The sequence below is a fragment of the Athene noctua genome, chromosome 5 (assembly GCF_965140245.1).
Source record: "Athene noctua chromosome 5, bAthNoc1.hap1.1, whole genome shotgun sequence".
Classification (NCBI taxonomy): Eukaryota; Metazoa; Chordata; class Aves; order Strigiformes; family Strigidae; genus Athene; species Athene noctua.
The window spans coordinates 3,796,038-3,817,909 of NC_134041.1; the positions used below are offsets into that span (position 1 = coordinate 3,796,038).

The following is a 21,872-nucleotide window of genomic DNA, read 5'->3' on the forward strand; positions in this document are numbered from 1 at the left end:
CAAAAGAGCCAAGCACTTTTCTCATCAGTGCACCTCAGTCTCGATCTTAGAGGGCTGAGTTCATTACGGAGTGCACTCTGGCCCTGGCCTTTCCCTTCCAGTTGCTGAAAGGAGTATCAATTTCCATTTGCATACTTTGCCTGCTGAACTCTAGACTGCCAATTTAGTTTACACAAATCTCCCAAAAAGCTGTTAGATGGCAATATTTCACATCGCTGCCTGAGCTCTTTGTCAGCCATCCACACATTTTTAAATCCACATTTTTACAGATTCTTTGAATATCTGGGACTGTGACAAACCTTTCATTGGTACTGACAGACTCATATGCAAGCCACCATTCATTCACCAAAATAATGACCAATAAAACCAAAAGACTTTCCAGAAGGGCTGGGCAACCACAACATTCTCTTAAATACTAACTTGGAGTTTCTTTCAGCCTTTTTCAGTTTCTAGGTCTTTACTTGTTTTTCAGAAAATGCTTCTGGGGCAGATTTAAGCTTAAAACAGCAGTGCTGCCTCTCCTGGGTGTGTTTATCACAAACGGTCTCTCCATCTCCTATAAACTTCCCAGGATCCCCAGCAGTTCATAGATGAAAACTGATGCCTTACAACCAAACACTAGAAAAACATGAAATAACCTTCAAGGAAGCAAGAAAAGGTTGGTAATCACCACAAAATACCTTCCAAAGAGCAGACACTGATGAAGATAAAAGCTTGCACGCTCCAGGCATTTAGTATTCATTTTAAAAATAAAATAAAAAGCATTATTAACAATACGATCACAACTTTATGTGAAAAGAGAATAATAATTTCAAACTTTCTATAACCTGACTGCTGAGGACGGTGACTACACACAAGGCCTGTCTGGCCCACCTGGCTGCCAGGGTTTACCCGTGGCTCAGCAGGTGCCAGCAGGCCACAGAGCGGCCCTTCAAACCTCTCCTACGCTTTTAAAAAATATTTTGAAAGCACCCGGAAAACTCCAGACAACACCAAAAACACCCACAGGTACCAACACCCACCAGAGACAAGATTTCACCTGGTGGGCCACAGGTACGGCTTCGGTATTTGGCAGAGCAGGGAGGGTGCACCTCTCTCCTCTCGGGACGTGCCCTCACCCGGCCCGGCCCGGGTTAGCCTACCCCCCGCTCCCGCCGCCCCTTGCCCGCCGCTCGGTTCAAGGCACCGGGGCGCGTCCTGCTGAGGGTGACTCGCCTCTCCGCAGTGCCAACACTCGAGAGCGGCCGCCGCCGCGAGAGCCTAACGCCAGCCCCCGCCGGCCCCACACCGCCCAAGGCCCAAACCCGAGGCGGGGCGCCTCATGGCCGACATCTTAAGTAAGGGCAGGTGGGCGCCGTCCTGCCAGGTGTTGCTGGCGGGTGCGGCCATCTTTACTGAGGGCACGAGCCCGCCGGGGCTGCACGAGCGCCATCTTGAGTAGGGGCACGCTCTGCCCTCAGCGCTGACCGTGAGCGGCCTCAGGAGCCATGTTTGCTGAGGTCAACCCCCCGCCAAAGCAAAAATCCCGAACGAGTCCCCTCAGCAGCCCGCGAACAACTGGCAGGGCCCCCGCCCCGTCCCTCCCCGCAGGCAGGGCGGCCTCCCCCCGCGGCGGGGGCCGCTCCTCCCCGCGGCGCCGCCGGAGCCGGCGAGTCAGCTGACGGCAGCGGCGGCTTCCATCATGGCCGCCCGGCCGGGGCGGCTGCCGGCGGGGCCGGGGAGGCGGAGAGGCGCGGCGGAGGCCGGGATCCTGCTTCTCCTCTGGTTCGCGGGTGCCGCCGTGGAGGGAGCGGCGGGCACGGAGCCGCCGCTCAAGTGCGACGAGCTGAGGCTGGGGCAATATCCTGAGCGCGGCCGGGCGGCGGGGGGGTCGGTTGCTATGGCGATGGGGCCCGGGAGGGCGGAGAGGCCGGCGGCGCCTCGCCCCAGGCCCTGTTTGCCTGAGGGGGGGCTGCTTGCCCAGCCGCCTCGGGCGGAGGGGGAGGTGGGGTGTGAGGTGCCTGACAGCGCGGGGTGTCCCTCGGGTGTCCTCAGGTCAGGAGCCGCGAGGTGGGCTCAGCTGGAAGGAGCGGGAGGGGGCACGTCTGCAGCGGCCTAGGCTCAGTTTGGGGGTGGTACCGTGCCTGTGTGCGGGTTTGGGGTCTCTTCCCGATTTTCAAAGAGAAAATCCCATGGGATGAGAGACCCCTCTCCCCCACCCCACCACCTCCTCATTTTTCGCAGGACACTCGAGTGGCTTTGCACGGTGTTGAGTCCTGCTCCACAGTCCAGAGGAGCAGGGCGCAGGTGTTAGACTCTAGCTGGGAGACTCCTGACTCTCCAAAGGCCTGTCAGGCCTTCCCCAGGAAATGTTTGTTGATGGTCGCTGACAGTTATTGATGATCAAATGTGTCAGGAAAGCAAATCTTGTAAAAGTTAACTTCATCTCCTGCTTTACTTGGCTGTGGGAGTTCAGACCTCTGCAAATTAGTTCCTGCTCAGTTATTTTCCAGTCCAAATTCCTGACATTTCAGTTGATCATTTTTAGTTTTTCTTTGAATATTGTATGTTACTATGTATTTAATCTTCTCAACGAAATGCCTCACTTTAAAGGTACTCTGATATTGAAATAAGGGAAGAAGACTAGATTAGGTGTGCTACCTTGTTGCCTTCAAATACAGAGGCTGTGACTGATAAATATTGTAGTTCCTTAAGGTAGTGCTGACTGCAGCACTAATTAAACGTGGAGCTTATGCGATATATTGGTGTATTAAATTGGATTAGCAGATTTGCTGTATGGTAATGTTCTGTTCCTGTTTTGGGGGGATGGGTAGGAACTGACATCAAGGTGCATCTTAAATCCTCAGGGTTTAAAGAGGGTGGAATAAATTAGTGTTAAACCTGTTGTAGTGTTTGATATGAAGAACGTTTTCCTCAATTACCTGAACATATATGTGCGATGAGCCTAAAATAGACAATAGTACACAAGAACCAGTGAATTGTACAAATCACACAGCATATGGTAAGGATTTCTAACTCATAACTTATATTGACAGTAACTACGCTTTCCAAGGAAGTGTTCAATTTATGCATTAGTATATCTGCTAGATGAGCTTTATAAAACATGGGATTAGTAATATCATTAATATGAAAGCCTAAAACACTTGTGTGGATTGGATGCTTGTCTAAAAATGAATAAATTTATTGTCTCTGATTGGTACATTTGTAAGTGAGGTTTCTGGTAAATCTCTTCAATGGTTGTTAGAGCCTCTAGGCTCTGTCCTGCACTACTGTGATTAAAACAAGCCATTTCTGTCATAGTGATTTTGCATATACTTATTAGAAGAATTGACACATGACAGAACAGCCTTCAAAATCTTCTATTTTTGAAAAAAATTTTTTAAGGCAGCATTGGCCTTCTATCATCAGGAGTTTTTGGTGCCATGAGGCTCTGTTTTGAAAGCACATTTATTTTGATACTGAGTTCTGATTACTTTGGAGTACAACAGAAAAACGCTTAAATTGATCACTTGGTTTACTACATGGGTTTAGGTTTTCTGATGTTTTCAGGCACTGAAATAAATGGTCTCTGTGTTATCTAATAGCACACCCAAACAGTTTCGCTTTATGTGCACTCGTTTAAAATACATGTGTGTTCCTCATTGTCTTTCATATTTTGCTTTCCATGAATGCTGGAGTATTTTCTTCACTGGGATGCTCGGGGATAGTGAAGGTTTTCCAAATACTTTTCAGAGACTGGATGGAAATACTATCCAAAATGGATCCTTGTTTAAGTTATTCAGTCGCTTACATCATCTTTGACATTGTGTCCCTGATTATCAGTGGTCAAGTCAGTGAGCAGAAAGAGTATTACATAGTGTGATGTTGATCACAACTCAGGCTGTTAGCTGTCTAACCAGTTACCATGCGATTGTGTTTAATACACTGCACATTTGAACAGGAGATAAGCTTCAGAGTGGAGAAAGTTGCTAAATTCATTAACATCTTGTTTTCTGTGTCTATACAACGTTTTTGCACGCATAGCAGTTTTTAGCTTGTCCCTACGGTATTTGAGTCGCTTCCTTTTTCAGTATTACTGAAGTAATAAAAAGTTAATCTTCTGGGTCATGCTTGAAGTTGTAGCATTTCTAAACATCTTTCTGGGATCTGTCACCCAAACAAACGGGTTTAATTCAAGGCATCCACATAGTCTCACTGAATAGCAGGTTTGGAGTCTTACTGGTGTGACACTGGCAAGAGAAGTGTGGCCTTTCCTATATCAATATATTTTAACTCTGTATTTCTTCTAACTAAAAGAAAAAAACTGCTTCCGTTGCTTAAAATTTTTACAAGAAAGAATATATTTTTTTGTAATTGTCTTAAATTAGGCACATTGATCATTAGCAGCAATGCAGGACCTTATGGCAGTTAAGTCCAGCCATAATTTTTTTTTTTTTGGTCCCTATGCAATATGTATAGATACTAAAAAAATTATCCAAATCCTAGTCCACTTGCCTGTGTGTATGATTGGAAGATCTGGAAAGAAATGTTGAACTTTGCTTTCAGTTTTGTTGGAATTAACCAGCAGGACTCACATTTACTGAAAACTGATAGAAGGTGTGTAAAGAACTGGGATTTTTCCATTTGAAACAACAGACTTCAGCATTGGAGAGTGTCTAATGCTCTGGTAATACATTGCAAACTTTGAGCAGATGTCACTTTCTGCTGTGATTGCCACTTTGGTTCTCTTAAGAGTCAAGCCTTATCTTAAAATAATAGAATCATTTGGGTTGAAAGAGACCTCAGGAAGTCATGTAGTCCAGCCTCCTGCTCAAAGCAGCATTGGCACTGAATTCAGACCAGGTTGCTCAGAGCTTTGTGCAGTCAGATCTTGAAAACCTCCAAGGATGGTGATGGCACTAACTCTTGGGGCAACTTGTTCCAATATTTGACTGTTCTCATGATGAAAATGTTTTCTGTAAGTCAGGTTCAGATTTGCCATTGACTCATATTGGAGCCAGAATGGAAGTTACAGCAGAATTAGGGCAGCAGTTAGGTTTGTATATTTTCCTTAATCTGTAGCAAGGAAAAAATACAAGTTAGTCATAGGACTGGCTTAGAAAAAATCATTTTAAAAGAAATATTATGCATATGTGTACTGGGCTTTGTATAAGACTCTTACACAGTAGAACTTAGTTTATTTCACTTGTGTCTTGTCAGAAAAACCCTACAATGCCCAATCAGTTACTGCTTAATTTCAGATAATTTTTTTGTCCTCAGTTCAGTGTCTGCCAGCACCAAACATTACTTGCAGAGATCACCTTGGCATAGAAAAAGTCTTTACGGGACGTGAAGTTGGATTTTACAAGCCTATTGCGTGTCGCAATGTGTAAGTACCCTATTGGGTTTTGTAATAATTTATGTTTGTTTTCACACTGGTGTTTTTCTAAAATAGTATGATGTGTTGACAGAAAGGAAAAGAGAAGTAAGATAGAACCATAGACATGTTGCCCAGTGCTTAGTCCTCTAATAAAGGCTATAAGTAGTATAAGGATACAATATGCATGTTTGTAAGTAAATCTGTCTCTGCCTTGGACACTTTCTCGTTTGTTTAGTTCTGTTTGTGTCTTTGCCTTACTTGGTATTTTACCTTTGATTTACTTAGTACTTTACCCTGGCAAAAATTTGCCCCAAATGCTAGGGCTACATTTCGTGTATTCTTAAAATCAGCACAGCTGCTGAAAGGAGCTGACTGGGGACACCTCTCCCTCCCCTCATCTGACATACCCCACCGTGTACTGAATCAGGGAACTGATCTGGGTTTGAACTAACTTGGATCAGTTCCCCAATTTGAGTCACAGTACAGTCGCTTCAAGTGCTTGTGCCAGCAGAAGGATGAGGGCAACTCAAGGATAAAAGAGAGTGGAGAAAGGAGGGCTGGGCTGGGCTGCTCTGTTCAGTGGCAGTGCGGGATCATGCCAGTTTAAAGTGCGCCTGTAGCTTCAGCTTAAGTTGTAGTGGACATGAATATTGGGGGAGTTTAAGTCTCTCTCCAGTTCACAAAAAAAATCCCTTTTAGAGGAACTGTTCTCTATTTTTAAGCAACATTCGTATGTAATCAAATCCTCTGTGTCTTTTAAGAGCCCGTTTCTGAAACGTGAAAATGATGGACCTAGTTTTCCTAAAGCACGTTGTGAGCAATGGAGAGCTCTGGATACCAATAAATGTTCCAACTGGCCAGTGCTAATGATCAGCGAACACCTGTCAGTACCATTTGTTTCTCCTTTTTTTGTGGGATTCATGCAGGAGCCTTTTTCTTTTGTCCTACTGGAATCTTTGGAAATTAAAACTCCAGTGATATTCGCTGGGTATTCCTTGTCACACGAGTGGGCAAAAAGCTCTGATGTGATACTTACTGCTCAATAATTTGCCTAACTCAGAAGTACAGCTCTGCCTCTTAGTTTCATAAATATTTTCTCTGTATTTAGTCTTCTCAACAGTCAAAGCTCAGCAAATTGAAGAAAACATATTATTACATCTAATCAAATTTAAATGCTAGCAAACTAGACTTCAGTCACATTTTTGTCCAGAAACAATTGCATTTCAGTCCCATCTGTGATGGGGACTGAGAATAAGATGAGCTATACTAGTTTAATAAGATTGCTTCCTCTTTGGAGGAGACAGTAATTTTTACGTTTGGAGTTTTTTGTATTTATATATTTTTTGTTTAATATATTTTCTAAAAACATTTTTTAAACGTAGTTTTTCTTTATTAATAAAAACCCAAAATCTATGTAGGCAGTAAAATACCATCCTTCTTATGATGTTTGTTACTTGATCATGACTGTTATTTATGGTGAAACAATCAGTTGTTACTCTACCAAAAGAACTGGCTGTGACTTTTCCAGTCTCATGACTGCTAGTATGGCTGAAGGGGAAGAGAACCCTTTGTGGGCTGGCTGAAAACTCCAGTAAAATACAACTGTGAATGTAAAAAGAGTTACTGCAAGCATGCCTTTGATAAAGCCCCAAAGGCAGGTAAAAATGGCAGCAAGATTAATATTGCCATTCTTCATATGTACACTTGATTAACAAATGGTCTAATCACTGATTGTTATATGAGCCTTTTATAAAGCATCATGAATGTTACCCAAGTGTTAGAGACATTATTTTAAGCAGGAATCTCCAGCTTAAACATTACACCATCAGGCCTGCCATTTCTACTGCTTTTTGTAGGTTTTCCAGCATCTTATCTGAGTTTTAGTGGAAACTGTAGCTGTCTTCTGGCAGAAAAAACTGCACATCATTTAACCAGAAAATTGGTTTGAGAAGGCATCTTCCCATAGCAGGATTCTCCTAGCATGGGGACAGCAGGTTAATCTCTGTCCATAGCTTTTGTAAAGGACAAATCAGCAAGTTGTCCTTAGCCAAAACTGTAATTTAGCAACAGTTCAGATAACTGTACTGGGATCCAGTTATTTTAGAGCAAGACCAGGAGATGTTTGTGTAAGTGGATGGGTTCAAGTTCAGTTGCTCCTAGTACTAGTTCAAGGAAAAGCTTTGGTTTGGTTTTAATTTGATGTTTTGGAGATAGATATTTTTTGGCCAAGTTCTACAATTCTCCAAATTGGCACTCTATCACATATTTTGCTTAATATGTGCAGGCCTTGGTTCTGCAAACTTGAAATGTCTGTTGTTCAAGTATTTCCATTCCAGGCAGGGAGTCCATAAAATGGTAGTCTGTGAAATTCATGGGGTTCAGTGTGGACAGGTGTTTGAGCAGTGCCAAGACACCCCAAAAGAGCACAGAAGCCGCTATAGCAGTACCTGGTGTCAACTAGTGTGGAAGAACTGGAAGTTTTTAACATGGCAATTAGAAGAAACATGCAGAAAAATAAAGATTTGATGCGGCTGAGAAGAGAGGAAAAAATGAGAAGAGGAATTGTAAAGAAACTGCGTCTTTTAGCCAATTGTAGAAATTGCTTTAGATTTCTGGGATGTGTTATTCTCCTACTTGCTGGTTTGGTCTTTGATGCATATTTTTATCTGAAAGAGTAAGCAAGACAAAGGAAGTGCAGGAGTGGATGCAGCCTTGTTGCAGGATTAAGATGTTTCTGCTTCTGATTTCTTCTGCCCGTCAGTTTGCTGTTGACTGAGTTGCAGACTGTTCTGCTTTTAGAAGCATCTCAATGCATAGGCAAGTGCTCAGTTTGTTACTAGTTTTGATCAGGAGCATCTCAAATTAAACTCTGTTCCCACCTTTTATATAAGAGCTCTTTTTATGCTTTAGTGTCCTTGGCGTTGTTGACACTTTGTAGGTGATAAACAATTTCCAACAGTTTACCTCAACTTTTAAATAAACCCATTAGCGTTCTTTACAGTGGAAACAAGACAGTTCTAAAGATGATGATTTACGTTGCATTAGGTTCCAGGAATGCCCAGTATGTTCTGTGTTGCTAATAAGTGCTAAGTAACAAATACTGAGGTAAGAGTCATGATTTAATCACTTAATGTTGCCATTAAGTTTTAAAGTCAGTAAATCTAGATAATAAGCAAAAAGGTAGATCTCTTTTTTGGCATTGAAAGTGCTTAATAAAGGTGCTTGGACCTTTCTGAGCTACTGTCTTTGTGAAACTCTTATGTTTTATTCAACTGTCAACCAATGGGCTTATTAAATAATTTCTGGCACATAGTAGTGCACATATCAAAACAGTGAATTAATGAATATATTTAAAGTTCTAATTACATTTGGGTTTGCTTTTATTTTCAGAAGCTTTTTGCCAATGCAGCAAAGGATGCAGGTTCTAGCATCGATAGCTGTATGTTTCTAGCTTGCGTATTAGTGTAAAGTTCACATCAGCAGCGACTGAAAGTTATGGGTGGCCACAGCACTCCAGCTGTTGGCAAGAATGGCGCCAGTTAGCATAAATCTCAAAAAGTCCGTAGTACCTGGTTGTTTTGTATGCCTAACCATGAGATGCTTCACTTTAGAGTACCCCTCTACCCCTGTACATCTTTGTACCGCCAACAGTTCTTCTCGTTTGTGAGCGTGCCATTTCCTACCTTTCGAGTCTAGTAAATGGATACATGACTTACCCTTTTTGTTGAATCCTTCCTGCAGCTCCTTCAGCCAGTGGCCATGGTTCATTTCTCCTTCAGATCTCATTGCGATTCCTGTCTCTGCTGACATCTCACCTGTCTATCCTGTTCCTCTCGATTTGGCTGCGTGTGAGACTAATGCCTACAGACAGTATGCATACACCGCTTTGTAGGGTTGTCTCAGTAGGGCTGAACTGTTAGGGAGTATTCTGTGAAACTGGGAATGCATCAGCAACTGAATTATATCTTGACAAGAAATCATGATTTAGTTTCAGAATAATCTGTATTCTGCAAGAGTATACTTGAGTTGTAACAGCTGAGGTTGCTTTATGGAGGATGCCTACCCAGTTTGAAAGCTTAACATTATCAATTCTGTGTCCGTTAATTGAAGATAAATAACAAGTCTGTTGTGTTTTGGTTTTTTTAAACTGAAGCAGCAGGCAAATGAGTCACTGCTTTAATTCTCAAAAGTATGAGTGAATATATTTTGCAGTCATTGTCTACATTACTCGCTTCTTTTGACAGAAATGGATACTCCTACAAAGTGGCAGTGGCTCTGTCCTTATTTCTTGGATGGTTGGGAGCAGATAGATTTTATCTAGGCTATCCTGCATTAGGTAAGTTCTTATTTTTTCTTTGAGGTAAAGGTTGTTGTTATGACTCAGTTGTATGTGTATACTTATATTTTGAGTTATAAAGGCTGACAGTTGTAGTTTTAATATTTACAACTAGAATCCTTACTTTATTGTCGTGTAAGATAAGATCCTGTGTTGCCCTCAGCCTGCTATTCTGTCGAAGTGAGTGGTGACAAATGGATATATAGTTGATAAAATCCTAATAAGCAAACATGATTATTGCCATTCAGAGTTTTGCTTTATGTTTGCTTTGCATTGATGTTTACCACAGCATTCTTTGTGAGACACTGATACAGAAGTGGTGTTGACTCCTGCGCCAGCTACTTAAATGCTGCTTAATTTTACCGGGAAAATAAAAAGACAAATTTTACAGTAAACCTAGTGTTTTAGGATATGAAATTTACTGTGGCAAATGCATGCCTTCAAGATAGCTCACAGCATTAATAACAGTTCTGCAGAAGCTGGGACGTTTAATAACACCTACCTCTGGTTACTGCTTTTTAGGACCTGATTCCCAGGGTCATGGTGCCACTGGCTTTTTAGTATGTTAAAACTATTTTCACTGGCTTTGTTTCTGAGCTGGACAAAGAGAGTAAATGTAAGTCTAGATAACACGGAGCAACAAATTGGAAAAAGCTATACATGTTGCTGTGACTTCAGCTAGGAATTTTTAGTTTCTGCCCATTAAATGCAAACCCTTGTTTTTTTAATACCATTATCTGTCCTTATCTTGTGTTAACATCTGTGTCTTTTTTTTTTCCCAAGATTCTATAATTAGCACTTACTTTGTCCATCTGTTTCACAAAAAGATACATTTTTGGAAGCACTCAGTGAGGTGCGCCATTTTGTTAGACCATTGGATTTGGAATAATAATTTTCAGTAATCATTTTGTAATATGTTGTAGTAATAAAGATTTATAAATCCTCCATTCTAATATAGAAGATCTTTATGTCTCATGCTTGTTAACCCTACTGGAACATACTGTAGCCAGTAACCAAAGTTAAAAGACTTAAACTCTTACAAAGTCAAGTTTTCAAGCTTTTGAAATATAAAGGAGACAAAAGCAAATAGGTAAAATGAAAAAAAAAAAAAAGAATAAAAATCAGTACATTGGATTCCTTGACAGGGGTTGATTGGGGATTTTTTAGGTCATCCATGCCTTGGCAAAAAATGGCTAAGAAAAGTTAATAGCATTGAAATATTTTGCGCAAGCGTAATGAAGACTGTAAATGCTCTTTGGTTTATTTTTCTTCTTCTCCTTTGCTTAAAGAGCACACAAATACAAACAAGCTATTGAATATGAAGAAATCGGGAAGGCAAGCTCTTCCTCTCCCACACACTGTGAACTAAACCATAAGTTATTACTGCATAAGAGCACTATTTTTTCCCTCCATGCTTTAGAGCAGTTTATTTTCTCAGTGTGATCTGCTTGTGGGGAGGGAAGTGAGGAGAAAGAAAAAAATCGACTTTACCCTGCGCTCCAGAAATACATGCCAGGTTCAGAAACAGCTCATCTACATCCAGTAACATAATGGAGCACCAGTTCCTCAGATGAACTGGAGCTGCTGTTGGAACCAGCAATGGTAAGAGAACTGCTGGATTCAAAATGCCAACTGGCAGCGACGTTCAGGACCAGAGAGTGAGAGGAGATGGTGTAAGGAGTGTCACAAATAAATACCTTAAATGGTGATTGCACTCAATGTAGGTGATAGCAAAGTAAACTGTTCACCAGAGTTTGACATTATTTCATCATCTTAACTGTTGTTTCCTAAGGCTAGTGTTTCTTTAGCCAGCTGTTGCCCTTATGTTTGGTTACTGTGCTGATACCCAGGCTAACTGTGTCTGGCTGCTGCAAGTCTCGCGCATCAGACACTGGGAACAAGCTGTTTTAAACAGTGATATACTTTGGGGTTTTGCACATTTAAGTGGCACCACTTCAGTTGTAATATGCACATAGGCTTTTCTTCTAACCAGCTGAAAGACCATCCTGCCACTACTCTTCCGTCTTCTTGGTCGTTAGGTATTTTTCCCTGTTCTCTCTGACTGCTGTGTTGTTCCATGGGAAGATTATAAACTGTCTCCCTGGAGTTTATAAATCAGGCTAGGTTCATCTTGTCAGCTACGGGAGCTATATCCAGACAGTGGGATGCTCTTCCCTCGGCGTGCACGCAGTTCCTCCCCCGCTCTCCTCCATATGCAGCCTCATCTACGGGGCATGGGGGAGAGGAGGTGGTATGCGGGACAAGATCGCTGCTGCTGAGCGGGGGGGGAGCGCGAAGGAGGAGGCGGAGGTCAGGAGACCTTCAGGTATTTGACCGAGAGTGATCTCATTCTTTGGGAAACAGCTGCATGGTTTTACTCACAGGTATTAGGGAGCACAGCACGACTCGTGGCTGGGGGAAGAGGTGCTCTGGGATGCCACATTTGGTGTTACCAGTGTGCTTCCCTCTTGCCTCAGCAGTGTGCTGGCCCCTGTGAGCACAGTGAGGATATGCTTTTTATCAGGGACCTGTGTTTTCCCTGTACAGCACAGCCTACAACTGACTTAAATGCAACAGATGCACGTTCCCCTTCATACTGCCTGTGCCTGGGTAAAGAGACAAATGTCTTCACAATGAGTATCTCATTCTCAAAATAACCTAGACGTTTGCCTAGCTCAGCTGAAGTATTACTTACAGTATATATAGTACTCATTATATTATATTAATTATACAAGAAACCACTGATATTAAAAAAAAAATAAGAATTTTGAGACAGCCTCCTTCTTCTGAAGGCATTTTGCAAATGAAGTCTGCCTCGCATGGCAACTTCTAATGAAACATTTATCTGTTAGCTGCTATTCCCATATATTTTCTATTAATCTTTCATTTATTCATACAAAAAAACCCCAGTTTTGAATACCAGTTAAAAAGAAGTGTTTATATATATGTATATATATCTTCAAAATATATTCCTATTTCAGCAAAAATATAAAAATAATACAAAGGATTGTTCTCCAAAGAAGCATGTTCTGAAAATCAAATCAGTATGTGCTGCAACTTATGAGATGGTAGAAAGTCTCCTTCTATTCATAAGTAAATTTTGCAGCTCAAGTTGGGATTTTTTTTCTGTCAGAGAAAGGAAGATTTCCAGTAACTTGGTGATTAAGTTTTGCCTTTCCTCGTTTAAGCATATTTTTCTGTTAAAAAAAAGAATATATCATTAATGTTTTAAATCTTTAAAGTATATTCAGCATGTAGAAATATGTGGTTTGGTTTTTTTCCCTGTTAATTAAAGATCTTTAACTTTAGGTCTGTTTCTAGATGTGTGTGTTTGTGGTTTTTGGTTTTTTTTCCGGGATGGGGAGAGAGTTGGGATGTGATTGCCACCAGAAAGCTACAGTTAAATTTAATTTTCCTTTTTTAGGTTTGTTAAAGTTCTGCACTGTAGGATTTTGTGGAATTGGTAGCCTAATTGATTTCATACTTATTTCAATGCAGGTAAGTCAGGGCTTTCAAAACAAGATACAAATCTGTGACTGTTAAAGCTTTTGTTTGATTGCTAATTCTTTGTTAGCATTTTAGCCTTAAGAACCATTGTGTATTGAAAAATAAAGGCATTTGTTTTAGCTCTATAGATTGATGTTGTAGAATATGAATACAAAATATCAATATGTTGTTTGAATTAAAAATCAGATTAGCTATCTATAAATACTCATAATGAACAGCTTGGAAGTTGTAACACCATAAATTCATTTTATCAGAACCTATGAGCTCGTTATGTGACACACGGTGTTGGACTTTGCAGAGACATTCTGCTGTTCCCAGGATTCTGAAGTTCTGTGTTTGCCTGTGTTTTATGCTGATGGAGCCCATCATCTGGGGTGTGCATGCAATATGCAGGAAAGAAGACATTGCCACTTTTTTTTTTTTTCTGCCTCTCCTCCAAATAGAAGTCCCACATCACCTGAGAGCTGTGACCGTAGGATTCATGATGGTTAAATCCCCAGCTGGGGGGACATCTTGTGACATCATGAAATTACCAAATTGTCTTATTCCACAGTGCATCCATTTCACACGAACTGCAGATTGCCTGTGATGAATTTAAAATGCATTGTGGATATAGGAATTGTTTATAGGGATTTATAGAAAAATATTTTAAAATTATGCATCTTTGTATATACGTCTTTTAAATTATATGCATTCTCAAATTTCTTTCTGTGCTATTGCAGTGATCTTGCCTCAGATCACAGATTACAGATACAGTTGAGAGTATCTTTCATCTCTCCTTATTCATCTTAGCAGTGACCCCACATCAATTTAGCATTTCCAGAACAAAAAAGCCATGATCTTCTCTCCATTCCTTACCTGTGCAGTATTTCAAAGACAGTTGTCATCAACCTAATTCTCTCCTGCCTACCCTCCTTTGTACAAGAAAAGTGGTTTGGAGCCCACTCATTTGTTAGCCTGATTTTGTGACTCAAATCCTCATCAGCTTAACCTAGTACCAGCGCCTGGCTGTGTAATTGGGTTGATTAGAAGCCCTAGGGAAATGTTCCTTCTGAGACAGTGCTCGCTAAAATAGTTAAACTACAGCATAACTTCAAAATAAATCTAGTTTCTGTTTGACTAATTAAGCATGACTAATTTTATGATGGGAAAATTAGCAGTAATTGAGACATTAGCACAAAGTATATATTTCACTTCATATTGAAAAGTCGTGGTTCTTTTTCTCTTGTAGATCGTTGGACCTTCCGATGGCTCTAGTTACATTATAGATTACTACGGAGCGAGGCTTACACGGCTCACTATTACCAATGCAACCTTCAGGAAAATGCAGACCTATCCTTAAGCCTGGCAGTAAGTGTCACCAAATGCATAGGTGCATTTTCTTTTTCCAGATGGATCCAGTCGTCCACTGAAATTACTGATGACATATTAATTACACTTCATCAGATCTGAATATTAGATGTACACTGAACAAAGATGATAAAATATGAAAATTCCTGAAGTGAATGAGTTTACCTCAGAGGAGCCAAGTTTCTTTGCGACTGCTCTATTTCTGTGAGCACATAGTTTGTTGCCAAGTTGTACCATTTGTGAAATGTGCAGACTTTTGCGATTTCCACTGATGTTCTCTGTCTGTAAGTAGAGTGTTACAGAGAGGTGGAGAAAGAGTTGTTCAGCACAACTATGCTGATCTTTAATCCATTGAAATTGATGAGTTTTAGCATGGATGGGCCAGGATTACACTAGGGGTCTGTTTTCATAACTATGTGTGGCAGTTTGTAAATGAACTTAAATATTCCAAACCACAGAAACTGCCTGCCTTTCTATCCTGTTAGTTAAAATCCGGATGGCTGTAAATCTCGTGCTGTGTACCCCGTGAAATTCTGTTAATTGGAATAATTATTTCTCTAAAGCTTAAAGACAAATTTTGGCCAAGTTGCAAAATTTGGTCGGTGCTGATCAACAGTAGAAATATGGATGCATAAAAATTAGAACCGTAGATGACACATCACGGAAAAGGAGGGTGGGTCTTGGGGTGCCCTGAGGTTAGGAAATAATCATTCTGCTTATTTTGATTTATTTATTTCCCTCCCTTGGAACCATCCATAGTGAAATACATACCTTCCTTTTCTGAAAAGAAATTGGTGCATGTGTTTTACAGCTACAGAATGTCAAAGAAGTGAATTATTTGTACTAATAAAGAGCTTCAAGTTTTTATTTTAGATCAGTTGTGTTTCAGTCCTTCAAAGTTGTTTCACCAAAGTCTTTAGGATAACCAAGATTTATGTAGATGTTCCTTTCGAGAACAGCATATACACAGAGAGACAGAAGACATGTCAGCAGAATCTTCATGTTATTTGATCAATTTTAAACATTCCCTTCACCTTCTAATGAAAACCGTCGGTAAATGAATGAGAAATCCATGTGATACAAACTTTAGTGTCAATTGTTTTCAGAAATTTAGGCTATTCTTTCTTCAGATGAAACTTTCAAAATGTTATTAATGTGTCCACAAACATTATTTTTAAGGGAATTACAAAAAAATTAGATTTCTAAATTGGTTTTTAAAAGTGCAGTTTGTGGGTTTTAGTCTCTTTTAAACCTACATTAAGACTGCTGCATGGAAAGCTTTGCAAAGAAATCCTGGGGTTTTTTTCCAAATCAGCGTAACCTGACATACCACGTAATGAGAATAAAGCACAAGGAGTACTTTGTGCTTAACATTAATTCTTTCCTTCATGCAAGAAAGATGTAGTTTTGGAATACTTGCTAACGTGCATTTTACTTGTGGATTCAAAGAGACAAGAACACTCTGTTAGCTTCGTTCACTTGCCTGATATTTGTTGCCTCTCCCTTTTGTCTCTCATTCACTGAATGCTCTTTGTGCATGTCAGTTTTGTTTCCTGAAATACTTTCAAAAACAGACAGGAAGTGAACAGAAAATAAACGCTTGAATCAAATAAAATCTTATGGCTAAGATCATCCTGTGACTTGTCTGTTTTTTGTTTTTTAACCCTGAAACTGATAGTATAGCTGTGAAAATAGGAAGATACCATGGATATTATAATAAAAAATAGCCTTGGGCAACTCATCACACAGGATTTCATTCTAAAATGTATCTCCGTGTGTACAAGTAGCCGAGGGCTTGACTTAATGATTTCAGCAGTCCATCTTGTGCTTCATTCATATCTGTAAAAGAGCTATTTTGTGTGAATCGGATGAAAACATGATTAGTTATGAGGTCCATCAGATAATCTGTTAATCCCAGAAACCAAGTAGCCAGCAGAGAGACAGATTTGTTACTCCAAGTTACAGCGTTTCTGTAGAAACAGAAGATGTGTGTCAACCAGTCTAGGAAATAAAAAACTGCTGTGGGATTCTTTCATCCTGGTGCTCTCCGGTTTGTGATACCAGCACGTGCTCTTGTCAGGACTGCTCTGCTTTGTCAGAGCAGTCAGAATGAAGCCACAGGTGACCAGACAGAGCAGTATATTCCAAGCTTTAGCAAAATTTTATTTCTGTTCCCTTTAAATGGTGTACTCTGCTTGCTCCTTTGTCTCTTTACTAACAACTTGCCACTTAATTTACAACCCTCTCTTTTGTCTGTAAAGCCTTTTAGAACTTAGTGCCACAGATGGCATAACCTTTGGAACTTGGATACTGTTGGAATTACGGTCCATATCTGAACACCCATCTCTGCATTTCTGTATGCTTGTTCAGTTGCCTTAGCTGAAGTTCAGAGGGGGTTAACTGAGTAAGCAGATAGTGCTGCAGGGCCAGTAGAGCTTTAGTGAGGTCTTTGTTTTCATCTTGTAATTGTCAGATATGGCATGTTTACCATAAGGGCTGTGAAAAGTGTGATGCAAGATGTAAAGCTGTCCCACTGTGTTAATAATAAATTTGCTACAGTAATATTTATCAGAATGTCTGTCCTATGATGTTTTTCTGTGTTGCCGCCTGCTTTAGCTTTCTCCTGTCAATCAAGTTGTCCATCCTAGTGTTTCTGTAGTTCTGATTGCTCTGACTGCACTGGAATAATCTTGTTGCTGGATTGTTTTCCTGAAAACAGTTGCAAAACAATAAAAATAATTAGACAATGTACGATGGCATCCTCCTGCCACATTCCCAGATAAAATGATATCTGCTGATATTCAGGAATCCTTTCAACATTCCAACAAGACAGTGAAGTATTATTCTGTATCTGTAAAAGTAAAAAACATAAAAAGTAAGAGTTTAAGAATAAAGCGCCAAACCTTCAAAAACCTGAATAAAGCTGTTCACTGAAGATGCTGCAGATCCATGCCAGAGTTAAATCCAAATCTTCCCTAAGTACTGGTGCAGTTCACTCATTGCAAAAATGACTCCGTAGACCTGTCCTTTCTTTTTTTCCCCCTTTTTTTTAATGTCCATTGTTGGCTTTTCTGCAGTTTGCTTAACCATCGTCTGAAAGAGCAGCAGCTGGTAGAAACATTCAGCTTTGGGCACTTTGCATTCACTCACACAGTGCAAAAGTGGTTGTACTTAGGTATTCCTACCGTAGTAGTAAATTACTCTGGATTGTATTTGTTCAGTTATGTCAACCTGTGCATCTTTCACTTGTGTTTAGAGCTCGTTTTCCAAAAGAGCAGATTTAGAGATATTTTAGAACAGTTATTCCTCCTGTGATTTAAATCACGACCATGCTGTGGCAACTTCCTGTGACAGTATTTTGTTATCCTAACTGTTTCCCTCTCCATCACCACCCACCACTTATTACATGAAGATATCACTTCTGCTTTCAGGACCTGATAACACCTTAAATGTTAGGTTTTATTATGTTTACAAAGACGTATTACTGTACGTCTGCCAGTAAAACTTCTCAGCTCCACAGGAAGGTCTTTGTGTTTGAAATGCTCCGTTAGAATTTTTTTGGAGAACATCTGTTGTCACCCCATCAAGAATTGTTTCCTTTGTTCCTCAAGAGTATATTCAGTTATATTTGCTTACACAGCTATGTCTATTCAGTCTTCTCGCATCTCTTCTCGGTGTTGGGTTTTTTATTTTTAGATTCATTAGGTGTTTAGTCCATTTCTGTGCTGAGAACCATTCCTGTTGCTTGCTCTGCAGTTTTCAAACCTGTTTCCTCCAGAAAATGATGCTGAATACAATAAGGTTGGGTGCTTAAGCACCCAGCTGGGGAAATGCCAAAGGCAAGATTCTGCAAGCAGCCATACGTTTCCATTGCCTCATAGGACTGTCACTAATTGTGTGATTGCCTACTACTTCACTAATATATCATACAGTCTTTCAAACTCAAGTGTCGTCTCATCCCTAACTACTTTGCCATTTTTGTTATTATAAATGGTTGCTATATGGCTTCTTTAAAAAAATGTATCATTTTAATTCATTTAAATCATGCTTTTTTAACCAGATACTATGTTCTGGGTTCAGCCTGCATCAGAGTCTGCCAAGAGATGAAATACAAGAGATTATTCTGTTTGCATCTTGTGCCTGAATCTGAGGAGAAAAAATAGCTTAACTTTAGGCATATGCTTAAGTGTTTTGCTAGACTGAAATTTGATCAAGACTCTTCCCACTTTCTTCCTCTCAGTCCATCTGTGTTACCCAGAGAACCTTTCTAATCTCTGTGAATTATAAGAGAAAATCGCATTCTGTATGGAAACCTTAGCACTGACAGTGTACATGGTTCTATGACATCCTATGTGTTGCAACTTCTTTTTTTCACCTCAGAGCTGCTTTTCGTTGACTTTTCTTCATATATCAGCTCTATTTGTTCATGTATCCGTTACCTTTGGCCACCCTGCCACAAGTTCTCAAGTGCCTCTAGGAGGAGTTGGACTCTTCAGAGCTGAATCAAGTATGTAGAAATGTCACAGCATCAGATCCGGGAATCTTTTAGGTATGTGAAGCAAAGACACATTGGGGAGCAGTAGATGTCAATGAGAGGAGGCTGCAGGCTTCAGTTTCTGCAGAAAGTATGTCTGAAACTTAACGGTGTTGTCTCTTTGCCTTCTGCTTCCTGAAGGTGGAGCCAAACCCCCTATCAGATCTCCAAATCTTCTGAAGTTGTTCTTTATCGTACAGCAAAGACTTTGCACTCCGGTATTTTTCCCTGCACAACAGAGAAAACTGGAAAGTGGATGTGGAGATTTTGTCTGGCCAAGATGTATTTTGCACTATGTTCACTATCTAGACCTAAGATTGTAGCAAAGAAAAAGAAATTAAATAAGAATAAAAAGGGCAGTCTCAATGCCGTTTGTACCGGGTGTAGTGAAGATCTAGTTCCATAAACTCCCAAGAAAATGAAGTGTTTAAAAAATACTGCTTGTCTCAAATACAAACTCCTTGCTTTTCCCAGGATTTCTGATTCTGCTCTTCGTGCTTCATTATAATCTCGAACATACTTATGCTGCGATAATTCTCCATTATACATTTGAATGGCTGCTTTCAAGACTGCAGTGCTCTCTCTGAGAAGCACAGTCCTCAGGCTCTGCAGATGCATATGACACAGCAGAATTTTAGGCAGTATAAAAATTATAAAGATCAGTTTCAATTACTGTAATTACTATATAAATCCTATCTTTAAGAGGCTTAGAACAGGCCTATTTAACCTTGGTTTGAGCTGAGGCTTGGTCCAAGTCTGATAAGTTGAACACCAAATTCTTTTTTTTTTTTTTTTTCTTTTCTCTGCAGCATCATAAGTTAGTGGGGAGCGGGGTGGGGAGGGAGACAAGGGATCCAGCACATCCCCCACGCTCTGTCTCTAACAGGGTGGGGACTGTAATCGGGCGATATACCTGTCCCCAGCCAACAGCAAGGCTAAACGAGCTGTACGTTTTGTTCCATCGGAAAAGCACCATTTCTCCCCTTGGAACCTGTGGCTGTTTCTCTCACACAGCTGTACTCCAGAGCAGGTGTGTGAGGCGGCTCGGAGGCAACTAGAAGCGCTTGGGTAAACCGTCAGATCCTACGCTCTTTGGAGGGCTGTAGCAGTAATTCCCATCTTTTATGTCATTTGCACCACCTCGATGAAAGCGAAGGTGTTGGCTGCCCTGGTGCTTCCCCTTTGAGTAGCTGAGGTGCCTGGAGCTGCCTCCAGCTGCTTTTCAGGTCAAAGCATTCAAAGCTGGGAAAGAAGTTGGCAGCACCGTATGCAGAGGTTGGGGATATCCTGCTCCATTGCTTAAACATGCCAGACTCTTAGCTGTAGGCCAGAGAGCAGCTTTGATATGGATAGCCATTACTTGCTCAAAAGAAAGCCTGGCACAGCATTTTCCATGTCATGAACCTGTTCTGCGGTGGGTGCTTTGCCCCTTAGTCAGTAGAGCCGTAGGAATGAATTTATTAATGTATTCTGTTTCCTTTTACGCAGAGTCTTCTTCAAAGTTCCTTGGATTTACCATGGGGAAAACATGGCAAGAACATGTAAGAGGAGATCGCTGCCTGCAAAGAACTGACGGAGTGTTCACCTTGAGCCTGACGAGACTGCCCCCTGCATGGATTGTTTTGGCAGAGGCAAAAGCCTGGGGAATGCAGAGGTGGGGGGTAATTTTTAGGGCTTTCATTCCGTGGTCCCATTGATTATAACACTATTAAGAGGATGGCGCATGCGACTTTTAAGTTATTTTGTTAACTAAGTGTAAGCAATGGATGTGTCATGCTAACAAACATAATTGCTGGTGTGTCTAATACAGTATGTAAGTACAGTATAGTGAATTTAAAAGGTTGTGGTAATCTAAGAATGTTAAAAGGAAAATGTGTGCCTGGGGGGGTGTGGGGGTTGGGGAGAAAAACGACTTACTTGACATTCACTGTCTTCCTCCCAGCTCCTTTGCTAAAGTAGGAACAGAATCGGAACAAAAAAATGTTTGTTTTACAGCTGTACCAAGTTACGGGGTGGACTCGTGCTCCCCCCCCTCCTCTCCCACTTGCATCAAGTACATCCTGTACTTTTGGCAACATGTTGACTGGATATTTAAAAGCTGTGAACTGTTCTGAAAGTTTCACATACTGGGTTATGGGCCATGTGTGTTTGATCAAAATTCAATTACTGCACTGTACCATGCTTGGAAACCTATCATCCCAAGTTATGAAGTATGACGAAATAGGCTAATCTAATTGGTTCAGTATGGGAGCAGTATCAACCAAGCTTGTTATGATAAATAGCTTCCTGTGTTAAAGGTTCTCTAGAGCTTAAGTATCTTGGCTCACCTCCCTCTACAAAATAAGAATAGTGTTCCCTGGGAACAGTTACATCACTGTCCCTCTCCTACATTCACAATTAAAGGTTTGTGGATTTTTTTTCATCTTGCTATTCCTTGAATAGATAAACCGTAGCCATCTACCCTGTTCCCCACTTCCATCTCCTTCCTCTTTCCTCAGGTTAGGTTGTTACCATCACTCTGCCTGTTCTGTTGTAGGGCTAGGTAAGACAAGCTTGACCGGGGTGCCAGAGCCAACCCTGGGCCATGTGCTGGTATGTCAGTACATGTGACATGTCTGTTTGTACGCAGAGTTGGAATTTTTGATGTTAAGTTAAACGTGGAAGCACTTTAATCTTCCTAAGCATCTAATAAAAGAACTTTTGTACAGTGACTTTCATACCTATGGATGTTCTATTATCTTCTTGAAAGTGGAATTTTAGTTCACCAGTAGCTAAATGCAAATCCA

General features: G+C 40.7%; 1 protein-coding gene across 1 annotated transcript; it reads left to right on the forward strand.

Annotated features, from left to right (window-relative positions):
* The first annotated feature begins 1,489 nt into the window (after window positions 1-1,489).
* TM2D1 (TM2 domain containing 1) lies at window positions 1,490-21,797 on the forward strand. Its single transcript, XM_074906086.1, has 7 exons — window positions 1,490-1,839; window positions 2,928-3,001; window positions 5,260-5,368; window positions 9,604-9,695; window positions 13,120-13,193; window positions 14,434-14,552; window positions 20,575-21,797. Exons 1-6 carry the CDS (start codon window positions 1,682-1,684, stop codon window positions 14,542-14,544), a joined length of 618 nt encoding a protein of 205 aa, XP_074762187.1. The 5' UTR covers window positions 1,490-1,681; the 3' UTR covers window positions 14,545-14,552; window positions 20,575-21,797.
* The last annotated feature ends 75 nt before the right edge of the window (window positions 21,798-21,872 follow it).

Bases quoted from the DNA above. Each gene is read 5' to 3' on its own strand.
- TM2D1 (XM_074906086.1), top strand. From the start codon at position 1,682: ATGGCCGCCCGGCCGGGGCGGCTGCCGGCGGGGCCGGGGAGGCGGAGA. The intron at 1,840-2,927 runs ATATCCTGAGCG...AATTACCTGAAC, and splicing joins GACGAGCTGAGGCTGGGGCA to ATATATGTGCGATGAGCCTA. The intron at 9,696-13,119 runs GTAAGTTCTTAT...TTCCTTTTTTAG, and splicing joins TCTAGGCTATCCTGCATTAG to GTTTGTTAAAGTTCTGCACT.